This window comes from Leucopleurus acutus (assembly GCF_964270905.1).
Source record: "Leucopleurus acutus genome assembly, chromosome: 3".
In the NCBI taxonomy this organism is placed as follows: domain Eukaryota; kingdom Metazoa; phylum Chordata; class Mammalia; order Artiodactyla; family Delphinidae; genus Leucopleurus; species Leucopleurus acutus.
In genome coordinates, this window is record NC_139145.1 from 110,182,328 (window position 1) to 110,198,169 (window position 15,842).

Genomic DNA, 15,842 nt, shown 5'->3' on the forward strand with positions numbered 1-15,842 from the left:
TAGTTCACCATACAGCGGTTTCGAGCCCCAATCTCAACGCCACTCTCATACACTCACTCATATACTCCACTCTTGGAGAGCAGACCCCAAATTTCACGTCACTATAAACTCCACAGTAACAGAGCAGTTGTACTATTCATTGCCTCATTTAGTGCCCAGAACAGAGATTGACACAAGCGCTTAACAAATATCTGGTGAATGGATGGATTTATCCTTAAATTCTCCACATGGCTCAGTTCTGTATTTTGTGCATAACTAATCCCTTATAAACATTTGTTGAAACAAACTTACCCAAGAGCTGCTTGGCTCCAAAACATGGGATCTAGTATTTTATAAATTTGAGTTATGCACCACTAAGAAAAAAGTTTTAAATAGTTTCTTGACCTTTTTTAAAACTACATAATAAAGATGTCTCTTCCTGGGATGGGATTTTTTTCTTCCATGAACTTCCCTAATGAAGCCTGACGCATACCATCTGATGCCAGGGTCAATCATTATAAATCTTAAGCTGAAAAAACCTTCAGAAATGCAATCACCTTGTTTTAGAAGTGAGGGCACCAAGATCAAAAAAGCCATGCTGCTAGTGGGAAGCTGCTGCGTAGCACAGGGAGATCAGCTCGATGCTCTGTGATGACCTAGAGGAGTGGGATAGGGAGGGTGGGAGGGAGGCTCAAGAGGGAGGGGATATGGGGATATATGTGTACGTATGGCTGATTCACTTTGTTGTGCAGTGGAAACTAACAGAATATTGTGAAGCAATTATATTCCAATGAAGGTATTAAATAAATAAATGAGAATAAAATCATATTCATAATCATTATCATCATCAAGAAAATAATTTAGAAAACAAAAAATGAATTGGTAGACTGAAACAAAATCATAACCATCACATCAAACTAATTGCTAACGGCCTAAACACCATCTACTGATAGAGATTAACAGAATGTGTTTTAAAAAAAAACTTAACTTTATGCTTACCACAATAGAACATAAAATATAGGTTAAAACTAAATTGACAGAAAAGGATGTACAATTCAAATAGTAATAATAATAATAAGGCTAGAGTCTTTATATTAACATCAAATAAAATCAATTTCAAAACAAAATACATTTCCAGAAATAATAATGCTGAAGATATTAAAGGTCTCTTAACTGAACAAATGTTTGAAATACAAGAAGCACCTGTCTGGTGGCAAGCCAGCATGTGTGCAGTCCTTAATAAGGAGTCCAGGCTTCTCCAGCCTTTCTATCTGTTCCAGAGGTTCTTCAACCAGCCAAGGGTGCTGGTCTCCTACCTAGGACCCAGGAACTGACACACCGGGTCTGTGGCTCTCAACCCACCCACTACCCAGAGAGGGTGCCCACCCAAACAATCTCCCTTTTTCTCTGAATCCCCTCATAGGAGCACAAGTCCTGACCCAATTGCTTTTCTTTCCATTTTTCCCAATTATGTGCATATCCATCTTATAGCCTTGGTTGTACAGGAGTCCTTATGCCAGCATAAGGACAATATGGCATAGTCTTTATGCCATCCTGGTATGTGTGATCTGGTTTCAATATAGTTTTTTTTAAATTGGAGTATGGTTGATTTAAAATGTGTGTTGGTTTCTGCTGTGCAACAAAATGAGTCAGTTATATGTATACATATATCCACTCTTTTTTAGATTCTGTTCCCATGTAGGTCATTACAGAGTATTTAGTAGAGTTCCCTGTGCTATGGGTAGATCTTTATTAGTTATCTATTTTATGTATGGGGGTTTCAATATAGTTTTGATTTGCATTTCCCTAATAAGTGATGAAGTTGTGCTTCTTTTCATGTGTTTCTTACAATTTTTATATCTTCTTTGTAAACATAACTATTCAAATCCTTTGGTAATTTTCCCACTTTACCAAGGTATAATTGGCAAATAAAATTGTATATATGTTAAAAAAAAAAAAGCCATGCTGCATTATAACTCAATTCTTGTGCCTTCCATTTCAGTGTCTTCCACAACAATCTATTTTAGAGTATGGACAATGGAAAAATGTGGGAAAAAAATCATGGCATGGAATGATAGAATCTGGACATCTTAACCAAATCTATAGATATCTGTCTATAGAGGACAAGAACTTTAAAACCACAAGAGATAGAAAAGAGGAAACTATGATTATGGGCTTATTCTGTTCTGTTCTAACCAGCTGAATTAATCTGACACATAGCAGTGGTTGAAAAGATCCACTGCCCTGAAAAAATACAACTGACCCCTGAACAACATGGGGGATAGGGGTGCTGACCCTTCAGATAGTCGAAAATCTCAGTATAATTTATAGTCAGCCCTTCTTATCTGTGGCTCCTCCATATCTTCAGATCCTCCATATCTGTAATTCTGCATCTGAAGACTCAACCAACTGCAGATTGTGTAGTACAATATTATTTACTATTGAAAAAAATCCGCTTATAAGTGGACCTGCATAGTTCAAACCTATGCTGTTCAAGGATCAACTGTACCATGAACTTTATAGATTCTCTTGTTATGATTACTTAGGAAACACTTTCCATGTATCCCTTTCTCACCACTAGTGAGTTAACAGCCAAAATTGTTTTCTTCTTCTTCTCTTTCACTAAAAAAAAAATATATATATATACATGTATATAACATATACATATATACATACATATATACACTGATGTATGCTAATTTTGGTTAGTCATTTGTGGTCTATTCATATGTGGTAGCATTATCTTGAGATTCTGGTACTTTATGTACACAATCTCCTTGGAAAGATCCAAGGTAAATCTTGGATTATATTAATTCATTATTATAGTGAGTTTCCTAGGTGACTGAGTAGAATTTTATAATTATATTTCACATATTTATATTTACATTTAATTAAAATTTTTCCTCTTAAATGGAAGCTAGTATAGAAATAAAAATGCAGTAAAATTTCTATTTAAAATATTTTGTTGTTCTATTGACTTAATAAAATCCTATTTCTGATATAAACAATAATGTATAATTTCCTTCTCATTCTCTCTCTGTAGTCAAGCCTATGTGTAAACATTATGTATATTTATTTATAATTAATCACAAAAGGTAGTTGAGCTTTCTGAACAACTATTTCTTTGTATCAAATCATCAAGCTAAATTTCAATCTTTTAATGAGTTTCTTTTCAAAGTGATCTAGTAACTTAAAGAAACTAGACGATTTGAGGGGCTACTACGTGATAGACGTGCATTTATTCCTTCAACAAACACTTACTAAGTCTCTAAGAATCCAGCCCTGTCCTAGGTACTGGAAGGTAGAGAGATAAACCAGAGGGCCATGCCTCTGCTATGATGGGGCTTACTTTCTATAGGGAGACAGAGAAACGGGGGTGGGGGGGAGGGGGGAGTTGGGGAGAGAGAGAGAAGGAAAGAGAGAGAGGGAGAGGAGGGAAGGGAAGGGAAGAAAGGGAAGTATTTAAAGTTTGGAGATATTAGCATATAGATGGTATTTAAAACCACAGATAATCTAGGGAGACAATGTAAGTAATGAAAAGAAAAGTCTAAAGATTAAGCCCAGGACACTGAAACTTTTAACTGTTGGACAAGGAGAAGGACTCAGCCAAGAAGTCTAAAAAATTAGTGGCCAGAATGGAAGAGAAATACAAACAGCATATGTTACTGCAAAAGTCAAGTGAAGAAAATGTTTCTTAAGGAGAAGTGATTGGCTGTCAAATGTTTCCCTGAGAGGCTTAATAAGATGAGGACTGAGAAAGGACCAACTAGCAACATGGTAGTCACTGTTAACTTGAGTGGCATGGAGGGAATGGATGTTCAGCTGGATAGAAGTGAATGAGAGGTCAGGAAGTAGAAACGATGAATATTTAAAAAACAAATCTGTGCCAGATGTAAATGGGGATAGATAAGTGGATACGAAAAGGTCCTTGTCTTCAAAGAGGGCCCTTGTACCTATAAGATAAACCTTTTATCAACAATCTCTGAAAAACACTCTTTGATACAAAGCAGGGTTACATTTATATTAATATATACTCTATAAAGACCTGTTACTATATTGCAGGAAAAAGTTTAACTAAATAACATCTTTTATTAAGGACACAAAATCTTCAATCAAAAGTTTTATCATCAGATTTTCAGGTTGTTTGTGTACAAACTAAAAATAGATTTTACACATCATTCCACACATTAAAATGCTCAAACATCAGTGTTCAGAATATGACTATTCAAAAAAGAATTTGTAGACATTTTCTTTGTCCTATTTTCAAAATCTTCTGAGACAGAATAGATAGCTACTACATATAATATGTGTGAACTGAATAAGGTAAATGTGACCTTTGCAACAAAAAGGTCTGAGATTTTATCTAATTCTAGGCATGCTGAATGAATAGTTTAGAATAATGCACTACTGTCATCAAATCATATCTTCACATACATGTGTAATCCATTTTGCATAATGGTTTCAGCTCAGTGTGTATGTAATTACATTGTAAAGCACACTAAGAGCTGCTGCTGAGTTGAAATTTTTCTTTTGTCATTTAAGGAAATGAATAGAAAACACAGTCTTGTGAACATCAAAGTACTTTTTGAGACAATTAAATCTCATCAAAGAGGTCTCCTGGACTACTGTTTCTTAGAGTTTCTAAAGACATGTTTTCAGCTGGGCTGTGATCCTTTTTCAGCATCTCAGGTAGTGGAGGATCAAGCCTGGAGTAAAAAGAAAAATCAAGACAATTTTATTTTGAAAAACTACATACAGAGTAAAAGAAAATTAAGAGATACATAAGTGAAATAAAAGTTAAACCCTGCTTCCAAACTGCTGCATTCACATAAAGAGAGATGAAAGGCATTTAATTTCTTTAACTGCTTTGGAATTAATCTGCCTCTATTCTGAGCTAACGAAAATTCAAGGGCCTAAAACAATATTCATAATTAAGGTCAAGAAATAAAATATCCTCTGTGCTGTACTTTTATGCCAAGATACTGAAGATTTCTCAAGCCATTTCTTTAATAATTCCATCACAATTTACACTTTCCTTCGGCTCCCTTAAGTTCTAACTATTAACATTCATTTGAATCTCAACAGCAGGAAGTTCTATCACATAAATTACTTTTAGTGGTCATTTGATTGTAAGTGTGTATATAATGACTTCACGTTTTTAGCAGTTGCTGATGAAATGCTGTTGGTCCATTCTTTTACTGAATCTACATATCTTCATTTAGTAAGTAAATTTATTCAGTTTCAGTACTGTAGTTACTACATCAATGGACTGATCTCTATATTTATGTAAATGTTCTCCGAGTCCTAGGATAAAAGGCATGATCACTAACGGATAATTGGTGTTTCAAAAATGGTGAGCTGGAGGGTAACAGAGCTCAGTCAGAAGAAGACCCTAGGAATGTATATTTATACCCTTTTATAAACCTGGTCTGAATCAACCCAGTAATACTCAGTAAAATGCCCATAATTCCAACTACAAAGGCAGAAGCATCATAGCAGTTTGGTACAGCTAAAAAAGAATAGGACTTGAGGGACCTCCCTGGTGGGTCAGTGGTTAAGAAACCACCTGCCAATGCAGGGGACACGGGTTTGATCCCTGGTCTGGGAAGACCCCACATGCCGTGGAACGACTAAGCCCGTGTGCCACAACTACTGAGCCTGTGCTCTAGAGTCCGTGAGCCACAACTACTGAGCCCGCATGCCACAACTACTGAAGCCCATGCGCCTAGAGCCCATGCTCCGCAACAAGAGAAGCCACCGCAATGCACCGCCTGTGCACCACAACGAAGAGTAGTCTCTGCTCGACGCAACTAGAGAAAGCCTGCGCGCAGGCATGAAGACCCAACACAGCCACACACACACACAAAAAGAATAGGACTTGAAGTCAGGACACATAGGGTTTAAATCTAGGTCTATTTCTTATTAGCCACGTGACTTTAGGCAAGTCATTTAACCTAACCGGACTTCTGTTCTCTCACCTCAGAGGTGGTCTAAAGATTAAATGAGATGTTATAAATGAAAGTGCTTGTAAATTCCCACAAAACATTTGGAAAATATTATTATTAGCTCCTAATATTGCATAAATTACAAAAGAGCTCCTGCTAATAGTTTCTTTAATTTAAAAGACTAATCAACTAAAGATCCCCAAATGTTATGTTTAGATTATGAGTACTTCCAAAAGCCTGCACCCATACTTAGTTGCACAGATTATTAAAAATGAATCCACCACAGGGTCCTCCTTGGCCTCATGACTGCATACAATTAACCATGGTTGGCTGCTACTAGGCCTGGGACATGTTCTGTCTTATCCTGAGCAAGCCAAGTTCAGATAACATAACCCTCACAGGAATGCGGAGGTGCTATGCATTAATGCATTGTCAAGATGACAAGTACTACCCTCTGGGAGTTTCAATGCTAAAATTAACAATAAATACTGACATAATTACTGTAACATGTAATTAAATATCTAAAAATATATTCCATAGAAGGAGAAAATGATACAGTACAGAAGTATAATTATTACATGTATAAGTTTTCAATGTCAACTCAAAACACATTATACATCTTAGAATTGCTTTTTCTCCTCCTAGCAAAAGACAGAATTGAATTATTTCAATTAAAAAGCCAGATATGGAAAAACCTCTGTAATTTCATTCGTCATCTAGACACTGTACAACCAGAACACAAAGAGTGATCAATTTAGTTAAAAAAAAATCAGCATATGACAAAAGGACCACTCTGAAGTGACAAGTCTGAAGGGAATAGATCCCTGGTTCTCCATTTAAGATTCCCATCTTTTTCTAAAGTCATGGGGAGCCTAAGATATAGATTTTGACTCTTTTGTTCTTAGTGTCTAGTACATAATACGTGTTCAATGAAAGCTGTTCCATGAATGGAGATCATTGTTCTACAGCTTTCATATCTGTGGTAAGTCAACAGAGTAAATTTAAAACTCTCCCCACAACCAAAAAAATAGTTTAATCATTTTTATAAGTAATAAATGTTTATTGTAAGACTTTATAAAACTCCTGAAAAACATGAAGAAAGTTAAAATGTCCATCATCCTACTTTATATCATTTGTATTTTCATGTCTTATTTTTTACAAATATGAGATTATATATATAATTTTGCAGCTTGATGTCTTTACTCTAAAATATATTAGAAATGTCTTTGCATGTTGAAAAATATATTTAGATCTATACTCATTAATTTTAATTTGTTTATACTAAGAATACACTGATGACTATTTGGGTTGGTTCCATTTCTTAATGCTCTTATAAACAGCACAATGATCAATAACCTTATACCTATATCTTAGTATATTTATCATATTATTTTTTCACGAGCATGCTTATTCCAAGCATTCACGCTTAGAGGTGAAATTTGAAAGCAAATAACTCAGAAACCTGTACCTGAAGTCTTAATAGAAAGTGAGCTAAAGAAGCAACTTGAAACTTGGGAGTTCCTCTCTTTCTAACTAAGTTACAACCACTAGTTATGGACCACTATAAATTCTAAATCTTCCATGAAGACTTTTTTTTTTCCATTTTTTTTAAACTTTCCACATTGAAGTTGATTTTCATTTTCTCTAATCATTTAAAGTACCGAATGTCTGCACCCAATATTTCAATACTAGTTTTGCCTTTAATCAATATTTAAGTATGTACTATGATCAGGTCATTGTGTTAGGGAAATATAACAAATGTGATAAAGGTAACACATAATTTCTGCCCTAAGGAATCTTTCAGCTAAACTTTTTACTTTCTCTAATTTTTTTCAAATATGTTTTTTCACCCTAAACATTTTATAAGTAGCTTTAAGGCAATGACTGTGTAATATAATTTGTTCACAGTGATATATCCCTTTAGGAATTTCTATAAATATTACATCAGTATATAGGATTCAAGTAGACTTTTAGATAGTTTTTATGGACAACATGGTTCAAAAGGAAGAATCCTGAATCCAAGGTTAGGCAATCTTTATTTATGCTTCACAACGTTAAGATTTTGGTCAGGTGGCAGCACCTTTCTGGATCTCTGTCTTGATTTAAGCTGTAGAAAGTTAAGGTTACTATAAATGATCTTGGAAGTTCTTTCAGTCCCTAAATTCTGAGACAGTTATACTCAAATAGACTACTTTGCAAAATACAGGCTCTCAATAAATACCTGTGGAATAAATGAAAAAAGGTGAATTAAAAAGGAAAGGTTAATGAGAGAATAAGAAATTGTCTTTGTAGAGTTAAAGGCTAAAGTATAAGGATTTTTCAAATAAAGTGAATAAATGAAACTTCTCCAGATGACAGCCTTATTAAAAAATGGCTTATAGTCTCAATAATTTGCAGAGTTTTATGTTTTATTACTTGATTTCACACTGCATTAAAACACACACACACACACACACACACACACACACACACTCTATAACTTGAATCAAAATTGCATTACCACCATCTAATTAACAGTAAATAGTGTAGATCAGAAGTTAGATTTGTCAAAAGAAATATCTCACCCTGGGAAAGTTTCTCTAAAATGTTAGAATGAATGATTGACTTCTAACTTACTGAGAGTTAAATTATCAGCATCTTTTAAAATGATTATTTCCAGTTATTGGCTCATTTTGTAAAGACATTTTCTCAGCCACGTTTAATATTGGTATTACCATGGCTGGAGTATCAACCTTTTCTTATTTAAATGAGAATCATTAGTATTGTTTGGAGTGAATTACTTGCATTTTATAACATATTCTGAAAATAATATTTCTGAAAAATGTCAAGGTGCCAGTCTGAGCAGACTGAGAGGTCCAGGAAAAGGTGTAATGATTGATGGCACTGTGACACTTGAAAAATCATTTTCCTTTGACTATGACACAAACAATGGTTCTAAAGTCAAAAACCAAAAGTCAATTTGTATGTGGCTTAACTATATCTCTACCTACACATACAATTCAATTCCAGGTGAATTAAACATTTAAATGAGAAAAGGCAAAATTTTAAAGCATTTAGAAGAAAATAGAGGAGAATTTCTTTAGGATCTTAGGATAGAAAGTTTTTTTAAGGTGGAAAGTGAAACCATAAAGGTAAAGATAGATAAATTCAATTACATTAGAAGGATTAGAAGTAAGTACTCCTATTCATCAATAGACATCTTAAAGACAGTGAAAAGACAAGTCCCAAACTGAGAGGAAATACTGCAACATATGCTACTAACAAAGGATTATCTAAAGAATTCCTACAAACGATTTTTAAAACTCCAACATTATTAAAAAATATATGCCAAAGACTTCAGGAACTTCCAAGAAGAGGGAACAGTGAGGGCAAATAAGCATATGATAATTAGCTCAACTTCATTAGAAACCAAGAAAGTGCAAATAAAAACCAGTATGAAGTATTTTATACCAGATTAGCAAAAATGAAAATGTCCAACAATAGCAAAGATCACAGAGAACATGAAATGACAAGATGAATTACTACTGGCTGGAGTATAAACATTTGAAACTACTTTAGATAACAATTTGGCAATAACTGTCCATGTACATGAAGATTTATGTACTTATAACTAGGAATTCCACTTCTAGTTACATACTCCAGGAAATATTTGCATATGTGTGTCAGGAGATATGTGCACAAATGTTCACAGGTGCATTATTTATAATAGTGAAAAACTGAAAACTACCCAAATGTCTCTCCACAGGATGGGCAAGTAAATTATGGAATTTTCACACCATGGACTATGATGCAGCTACACACATGCACGAATCTCAAACATGATGGTGAGCAAAAAAGCAAGGCACAGGGCTTCCCTGGTGGCGCAGTGGTTGAGAGTCCACCTGCCGATGCAGGGGACACGGGTTCGTGCCCCGGTCCGGGAAGATCCCACGTGCCGCAGAGCGGCTGGGCCCGTGAGCCATGGCCACTGAGCCTGCACGTCCGGAGCCTGTGCTCCGCAACGGGAGAGGCCACAGCAGTGACAGGCCCACGTACCACAAAAAACAAACAAAAACACAAACAAACAAACAAAAAAGCAAGGCACAAAATAATACACAATATGATTCTATTTACTTAAAGTCAAAAACATGCAAAACTATATAATATTACTCTTTGAACACTGATGTGTGTGTGTGTGTGTGTGTGTGTGTGTGTGTGTGTGTGTGTGTATCTGTGTATGTACATAATAGTTCTGGATCTTATTTGCTCTTCCAAGACAATGCTCTCAGATTTCTGAGTCTTATAACTTTGGCAACTGTGAAGATGGTTTTACAGAAGGGGCAGGTTGAGTACTATGCATAAAGGGTTCCATTTCAGATATAACGGGTGACTCTGAAGTGACCGCAGGATATCTAAATGGAGATAGATGTTGAGTAGGTAAATGCTTGTATAGATGTAGAGCTCAGGAGAGATGACTGGACTACATGTACAGAGATAGCAGTCACTACCATTACTACTGGCCACTAAAGACAAATGAGTTGAAGAGATCTTCAAATGAGTTGAAGAAACTCCCAGAGAGAGTCTACCAGAGAAAAAACGTTTAATATAGAATCCTGGGAAATGTTAAAATTACAGGGGCAGATGGAAAGAGAGGGAAATGAATAAAAGGAGACTGAAATAGAATGATTCAAGAGATATGGGGAGAACCAGGGAAGAGAGTTGTTGTGGCAGCCAAGAACCAAGTTTATTTTGTGTGCCCACAGCTTGTGCTACTCCCATTTGCCACCCAAATGCTGGCTTTCTATACAACTTTGACTGCTGAATCTGTAAACGCATGTTAGGTAAATTATTTTCACCCACTAAGAATTATCTGGAGCTGAGAAGAATAAGCTGGAAGGATGCTGCTATGCTTGTGATTCGTTACAGACAAGAAGAACAGGGAATGTTTTCTTTGGGAGGAAGAAAGTCTTAAACCCTTGGACTGCAGCCGTCAGAGCAAAAAATCTAGCAAAATGGTCAATGGTCAACTCCTGCCTGGACACAAAAGCAGAGCATTTTTAAGTAGCTCTTTCTCTCACATTAGGATAAAATATATTTTATATATATATATGTATATAGATAGATAGAGAGAGAGACAGAGTGGGAGAGAGAGACAGAGACAGATAGAGACAAAAAGAGAGAGAGAAAGAGAGCTTTGTTTTACTAGCAACTTCCCTGGCATCTATCCACCTCACCTCTGACTTTCCCCTGGGACTGGGGTAGAGGTCAGATGTGTGGCAAGAGATGAAGATGAGAGATGAGGTAAGGGCAATGTATTAGGAGAGAAACAGACCTGAACATTGGTTGAGACATACATTATTTGGTAATAATAAAAGCCAAATATCTAATGGTTTGTTTTTTAGGATGTAACAAATCAAACCTTCATCAAAATGGCCACAAAAACAGCCAAGTCAGAGTATTATGTACTTGTTACTATTAAATAACTAGACAGCTATCGAACTGGCCTTAACAGAGTTCTCATTATCGAACAAACTCAATTAGAGAAACACCTTTTAAATGGAAAAGTTATAAATAATGGGCTTAAAGATTTGACATCACCAACATTACCACTGTATTTTCAAATTAAATTTTAGTATTTAAAAAAATATTTGAACTTTGAATAAATGGGAAAATAGCAACACATTTCTAGTTGACCATATAAAAACCAAAAGCATCTCCTAAATAAATTAACAGACTGAAGTCATCAGGATTCAGTAAACAAGTGAATTCTAAACATTGTCTGGAATTCAATAGGCCTAGACAGCATTTCACTAGTCTGAGAAAATGAAAAGAAGTTGAAACTTTCTTTCTGGTAACCAAAATGGCAAATAAATAAATTGTGTTAGTTATTTTCAACTAAATTCCTAAATTTTTTTTAATGAATATTCTTTTGCTGTTTAACTTTATCAAGAACAAGAATAAAATAGAAATAGGCTTTTGAAATAAGTAATTTTGAATAAAACATAGAATAGAGAATTATGAAGAGTAAATATACAATGTTAAAATGCACTTACATGCTTTATAGATATTGGGAAAGAATAATTATAAAATTTCCCTGTAAAATATTCATATTATGGGTTTGAAAATAAGATTCTCTAGTTCTATCCAAGTTAACATTTAAAGTTACAAACATTAGGATCAATATGTCCATAATCCACAAGGATGCCAGAATTTATGTAGGAATTTCATAATAATAAATTGGAAGATTTTGTCATTCGTACTCTACTTTATTTAGATAAATAACATTACTGTGGTAATTCATTAGATCAGCAATATCAAAGCCCATACATGCTTTAAAAACTCAATACCTGAAAAACCCTATGTTAAACTTCCCGCATCCCTTGCAAGTTTTGAAACGGTATAGGTGACATTTGCTACTGGTGATCTGTGCGCATAAAAGCAGAAAACTGTCATCTTAATAAAAAATTATTTTCCACAACTTTATTTTTAAGATAGGCCATTGCTCTTTGCTACTTGGTGTGCTACAAATGAAGCCTCCCTCACTAGATTAGAAGCTTCTCAAGTAGAATGACTCTGCTTTATACGACCTGGCTCATAAACGTTCCAATGATTGCATGTATTAATTAATGAACAAATGATTGAATGAATGAAGTAGACAGTATTAACAAGAAGCCTCAATAAAGTTAAGCAACCTGCCCAAAGCCACACAGCCAGTAAACATGAACGTGAGCAGGCAGGCAAGTCAACAGTGAAGCCAGGGTATTAGCCTAGGTTTCCCTCACTCCGAAATCCATACCCTTCTTACTATAGCAGTATATGGGAGTCACTAATTCTTATTTCTACTGCAGAGAAAGGCAACTTGGTGCTGTGCAGTGTGTCTGAAAAAGTAATTCCATGAGGCACTCTAAAAAATAAAATCTGCAGTCTAAAATGTTTGGAAAGTATTTATTTTTCTCCATTAAGTCCTCTAAGTGTTTCATGTGCATATTATACATTTAAAGCTATTAAAGTCATTCCATAAACTTGTTAAATTATTAAGTAAAACAAAAGCAAGGTGCAGGAGAGTGTGTGTAGAAAATTAGAGTGTATACACACACACACACACACACACACACACACACAAATATATGTACAAATTTATATGTGTGTGTGTATGTGTGCATTTATATGTATATAGAATATCAGAATATCTCTGGAAGGATTCACAAGAAACCAGCAATGGCCGACTCTGGAGAGAGGAGTTTTGGCTGAAGGCCAGGGATAATTTTTGCTGGATAGTCTCTTAAACTGTTGAGATTAAAAAAACAATTTATACACAGATTATATCTTTTTAAAGTGCTTTAAGAAAAAAATAGCTTGTTTATCCTCAGTTTTACAAATGAATTTGGCAGTCAAAGCCTCTTTTCTCACTATCTCTCAATTACTAATATCCCAAGAAACAAGTGTTTCTAGAACAGCCTGCATTGCTTGCTTTCCTGAGAATATAATACCTACTAGCCTGAACCCAAAAATGTAGTGGTCCAATGAAGGAAAATAAAAACACAGAAAAAAAAAAAAAAAAAGAACTCTACTTCAGGCTACCAAGAGAAGTGTAAAAAACATGGGCAGAAAATAATACCCAGCCATGGAGGTTAGTGACTTCTAATGAACCAGGAACCAGGAGTGATAGTTTCACCACAATGTGGAACCAGCTGTTGGTTTCCTGCTGCTGCTGTAACAAATTACCATAACATAGCAGCTTAAAACAACACAAATTCATTATCTTACAGTTCTGGAGGTCGGCAATCTGACCCACGTCTCACTGGGCTAAAATGCAGGTGTTGGCAGAGCTGTGCTCCTCTCTGGAAGCTCTAGCGGAGAAACTTCCAGAGGCTACTCCCCTCCTCCATCTTCAAAGCCAGCAATGGCAGGTGGACACCTTCTCACATCACATCACTCTGAGCCGGCTTCCTTTGTCACATCTTTCTCTGACTCTCCTTCTGCCTCTCTCTTCTTTTGTGATACAATGCACCCACCCGGATAATCTAGGACAATTTAGCTACTTTTATGGTCAGCTAATTAGCAACTTTAATCCATCTGCAACCTTAATGTCCTTTTGCCATGTGCTCTAACATAGTCTCAGGTTCCAGGAATTAAGACTTTGACATCCTTTTTTTGGTGGCAGGGGGAGGGGAACGCAGTATTCTGCCTACTGCTCCAGCCTTAACTTGGTTAGGGCTCAACTGTAATCTATCAGTTCAAATGTTTCAGGATCACTTAACAGAGAAACAGGCTTTGAGTAAGAGCAGGACCCACAAGGCCCAGAGTTAAAAGAAACCTTCAAGCTGGCTGGAGGAGGCATCTGCAAAGTCTGTGCAATATGACTTGAAACTCAAAAGAATCCACACTGGGGCTTCTTATCTAGAGAAGAACTGAACCAGAATCATTGAGATAGGCTGTCAACTACATCATCCATCACCTACCGTGTCTACTATTTACTGAGTGCTTACCGAGGGTCAGAGACTGTGCAAGATGCTTGGGATATAAAGTGAACAAACAAACGGTCCAAGGCAGAGGTAACCCTGAGCGGCTGAGCTCCCCTGAACATACACTAACTACAACCCTTGTCTAGGGGATAACACAGAGACTGTTTCACTATGACAGCTCTAACGAGTGAGGCTCCACAGACAATGCTACCTTCATGGGTGTGTTACTGTGCTGTCAGTCACCCAAGGCCACAAGCTTAGAGGGGCCTCATCCCTGCTTTAATGTTCTGTTGTCACTGTCTTGAAATTCTTAATAATTTTGAACAAAAGGGCTCTGCACTTTCGTTTTACACTGGTCCTGCAAATTATTGTAGTGTGTCCAGACCACGCACTTTCAGCGACCTTCATACACCAGACCCAAACTGAACCTAAACAATTGCTCAATTGCTCACACTTATTCTGGACCAATAAACAATGGGACTTTTTTTTTAAACTAATTATGTACTGATGTATGGACTCATTCTGTCCTATTCAGAATGGAGTTTTGATCCTTAATTAGCCTAACCACCAGTAAACCTCCTTTTTAACACTTGAAAAGCACGTGCTTTTTCTCTTCAGGGAAATACTTGGTGAATTTTTTCACTGGTAATTTTTTTTTTGACCTGTAAATAAATAAGAATGAATGTAGTTTCCCGGCAAATAAATACTCTGCTTTGTTAGGTTTCTCCTTCTCCTCCCTTGCCTTCTCTCTCTCTCTCTCTCTCTTAAAGCTCCACTGTCTTTTGTTTTATAGTAAGAGAATTCAGTTTCTATTTTAATTAACAGATTTTTCCATTATTTTAGTCCTTGCTAGTGGACTTGATTCTTAGTGTTCTCAAAACTACCCACTCTAATTAATTCCTTGGCTCACAAAGCAGCAAGCCTCTCATCAGTGCCATCCTGTGCTGTGGCCTACCTATCTCTTTCCCTTTTGATTTGTTGAATATCAGTCTGCCCCAAATCCTTCCTGAATATTTTCCTAGCTTTTCATGGAATGGGTGACCAAGGATCATGTGGCAGTCAGACATTTTAAAGAAGACAGACTACTTTGTAACACCACCAACATCATAGAACTTTTAGATAAAATGAGTATCATATAACTGATACATAAAATGAACAAACAAAAAACATCTCTTCACAAAGCATACTAACTCAATGTGGTATTATTGGCAAATGTAAAGACAGTCTCTGCTCAAATTCTGGGAGATGTTCTGTCTTAAAGAAACATGCCAGAAAGGAGTCAGAGCACTGCAAGAAGGCAGATGGAAACAATCTACAAAATTCTGTGGATTTTGATTTTGAATTAAAAAGATTAAATTTTTCAGTTGACTTTAAAAATATAACCAAAGTGTAAAGTAAAACCAAGCTGTATAGAATGTTTTTAAAACAAATCACTATACCTCACAACTGGTGGCAAGTCACTGTGAGATAAGGC

The 15,842-nt window shown here is 35.9% G+C and overlaps 1 protein-coding gene across 1 annotated transcript in view; it reads right to left on the reverse strand.

Moving 5' to 3' along the window:
• Positions 1–4,353: 4,353 nt before the first annotated feature.
• The window catches only part of XRCC4 (X-ray repair cross complementing 4), a 258,879-nt gene continuing 247,390 nt past the window's right edge, over positions 4,354–15,842 (reverse strand). The window contains exon 8 of the mRNA XM_082836066.1: positions 4,354–4,685. Coding sequence (XP_082692192.1) covers positions 4,574–4,685 — 112 coding nt within the window. The 3' untranslated portion in view covers positions 4,354–4,573. The remainder of the gene's footprint in view (positions 4,686–15,842) is intronic.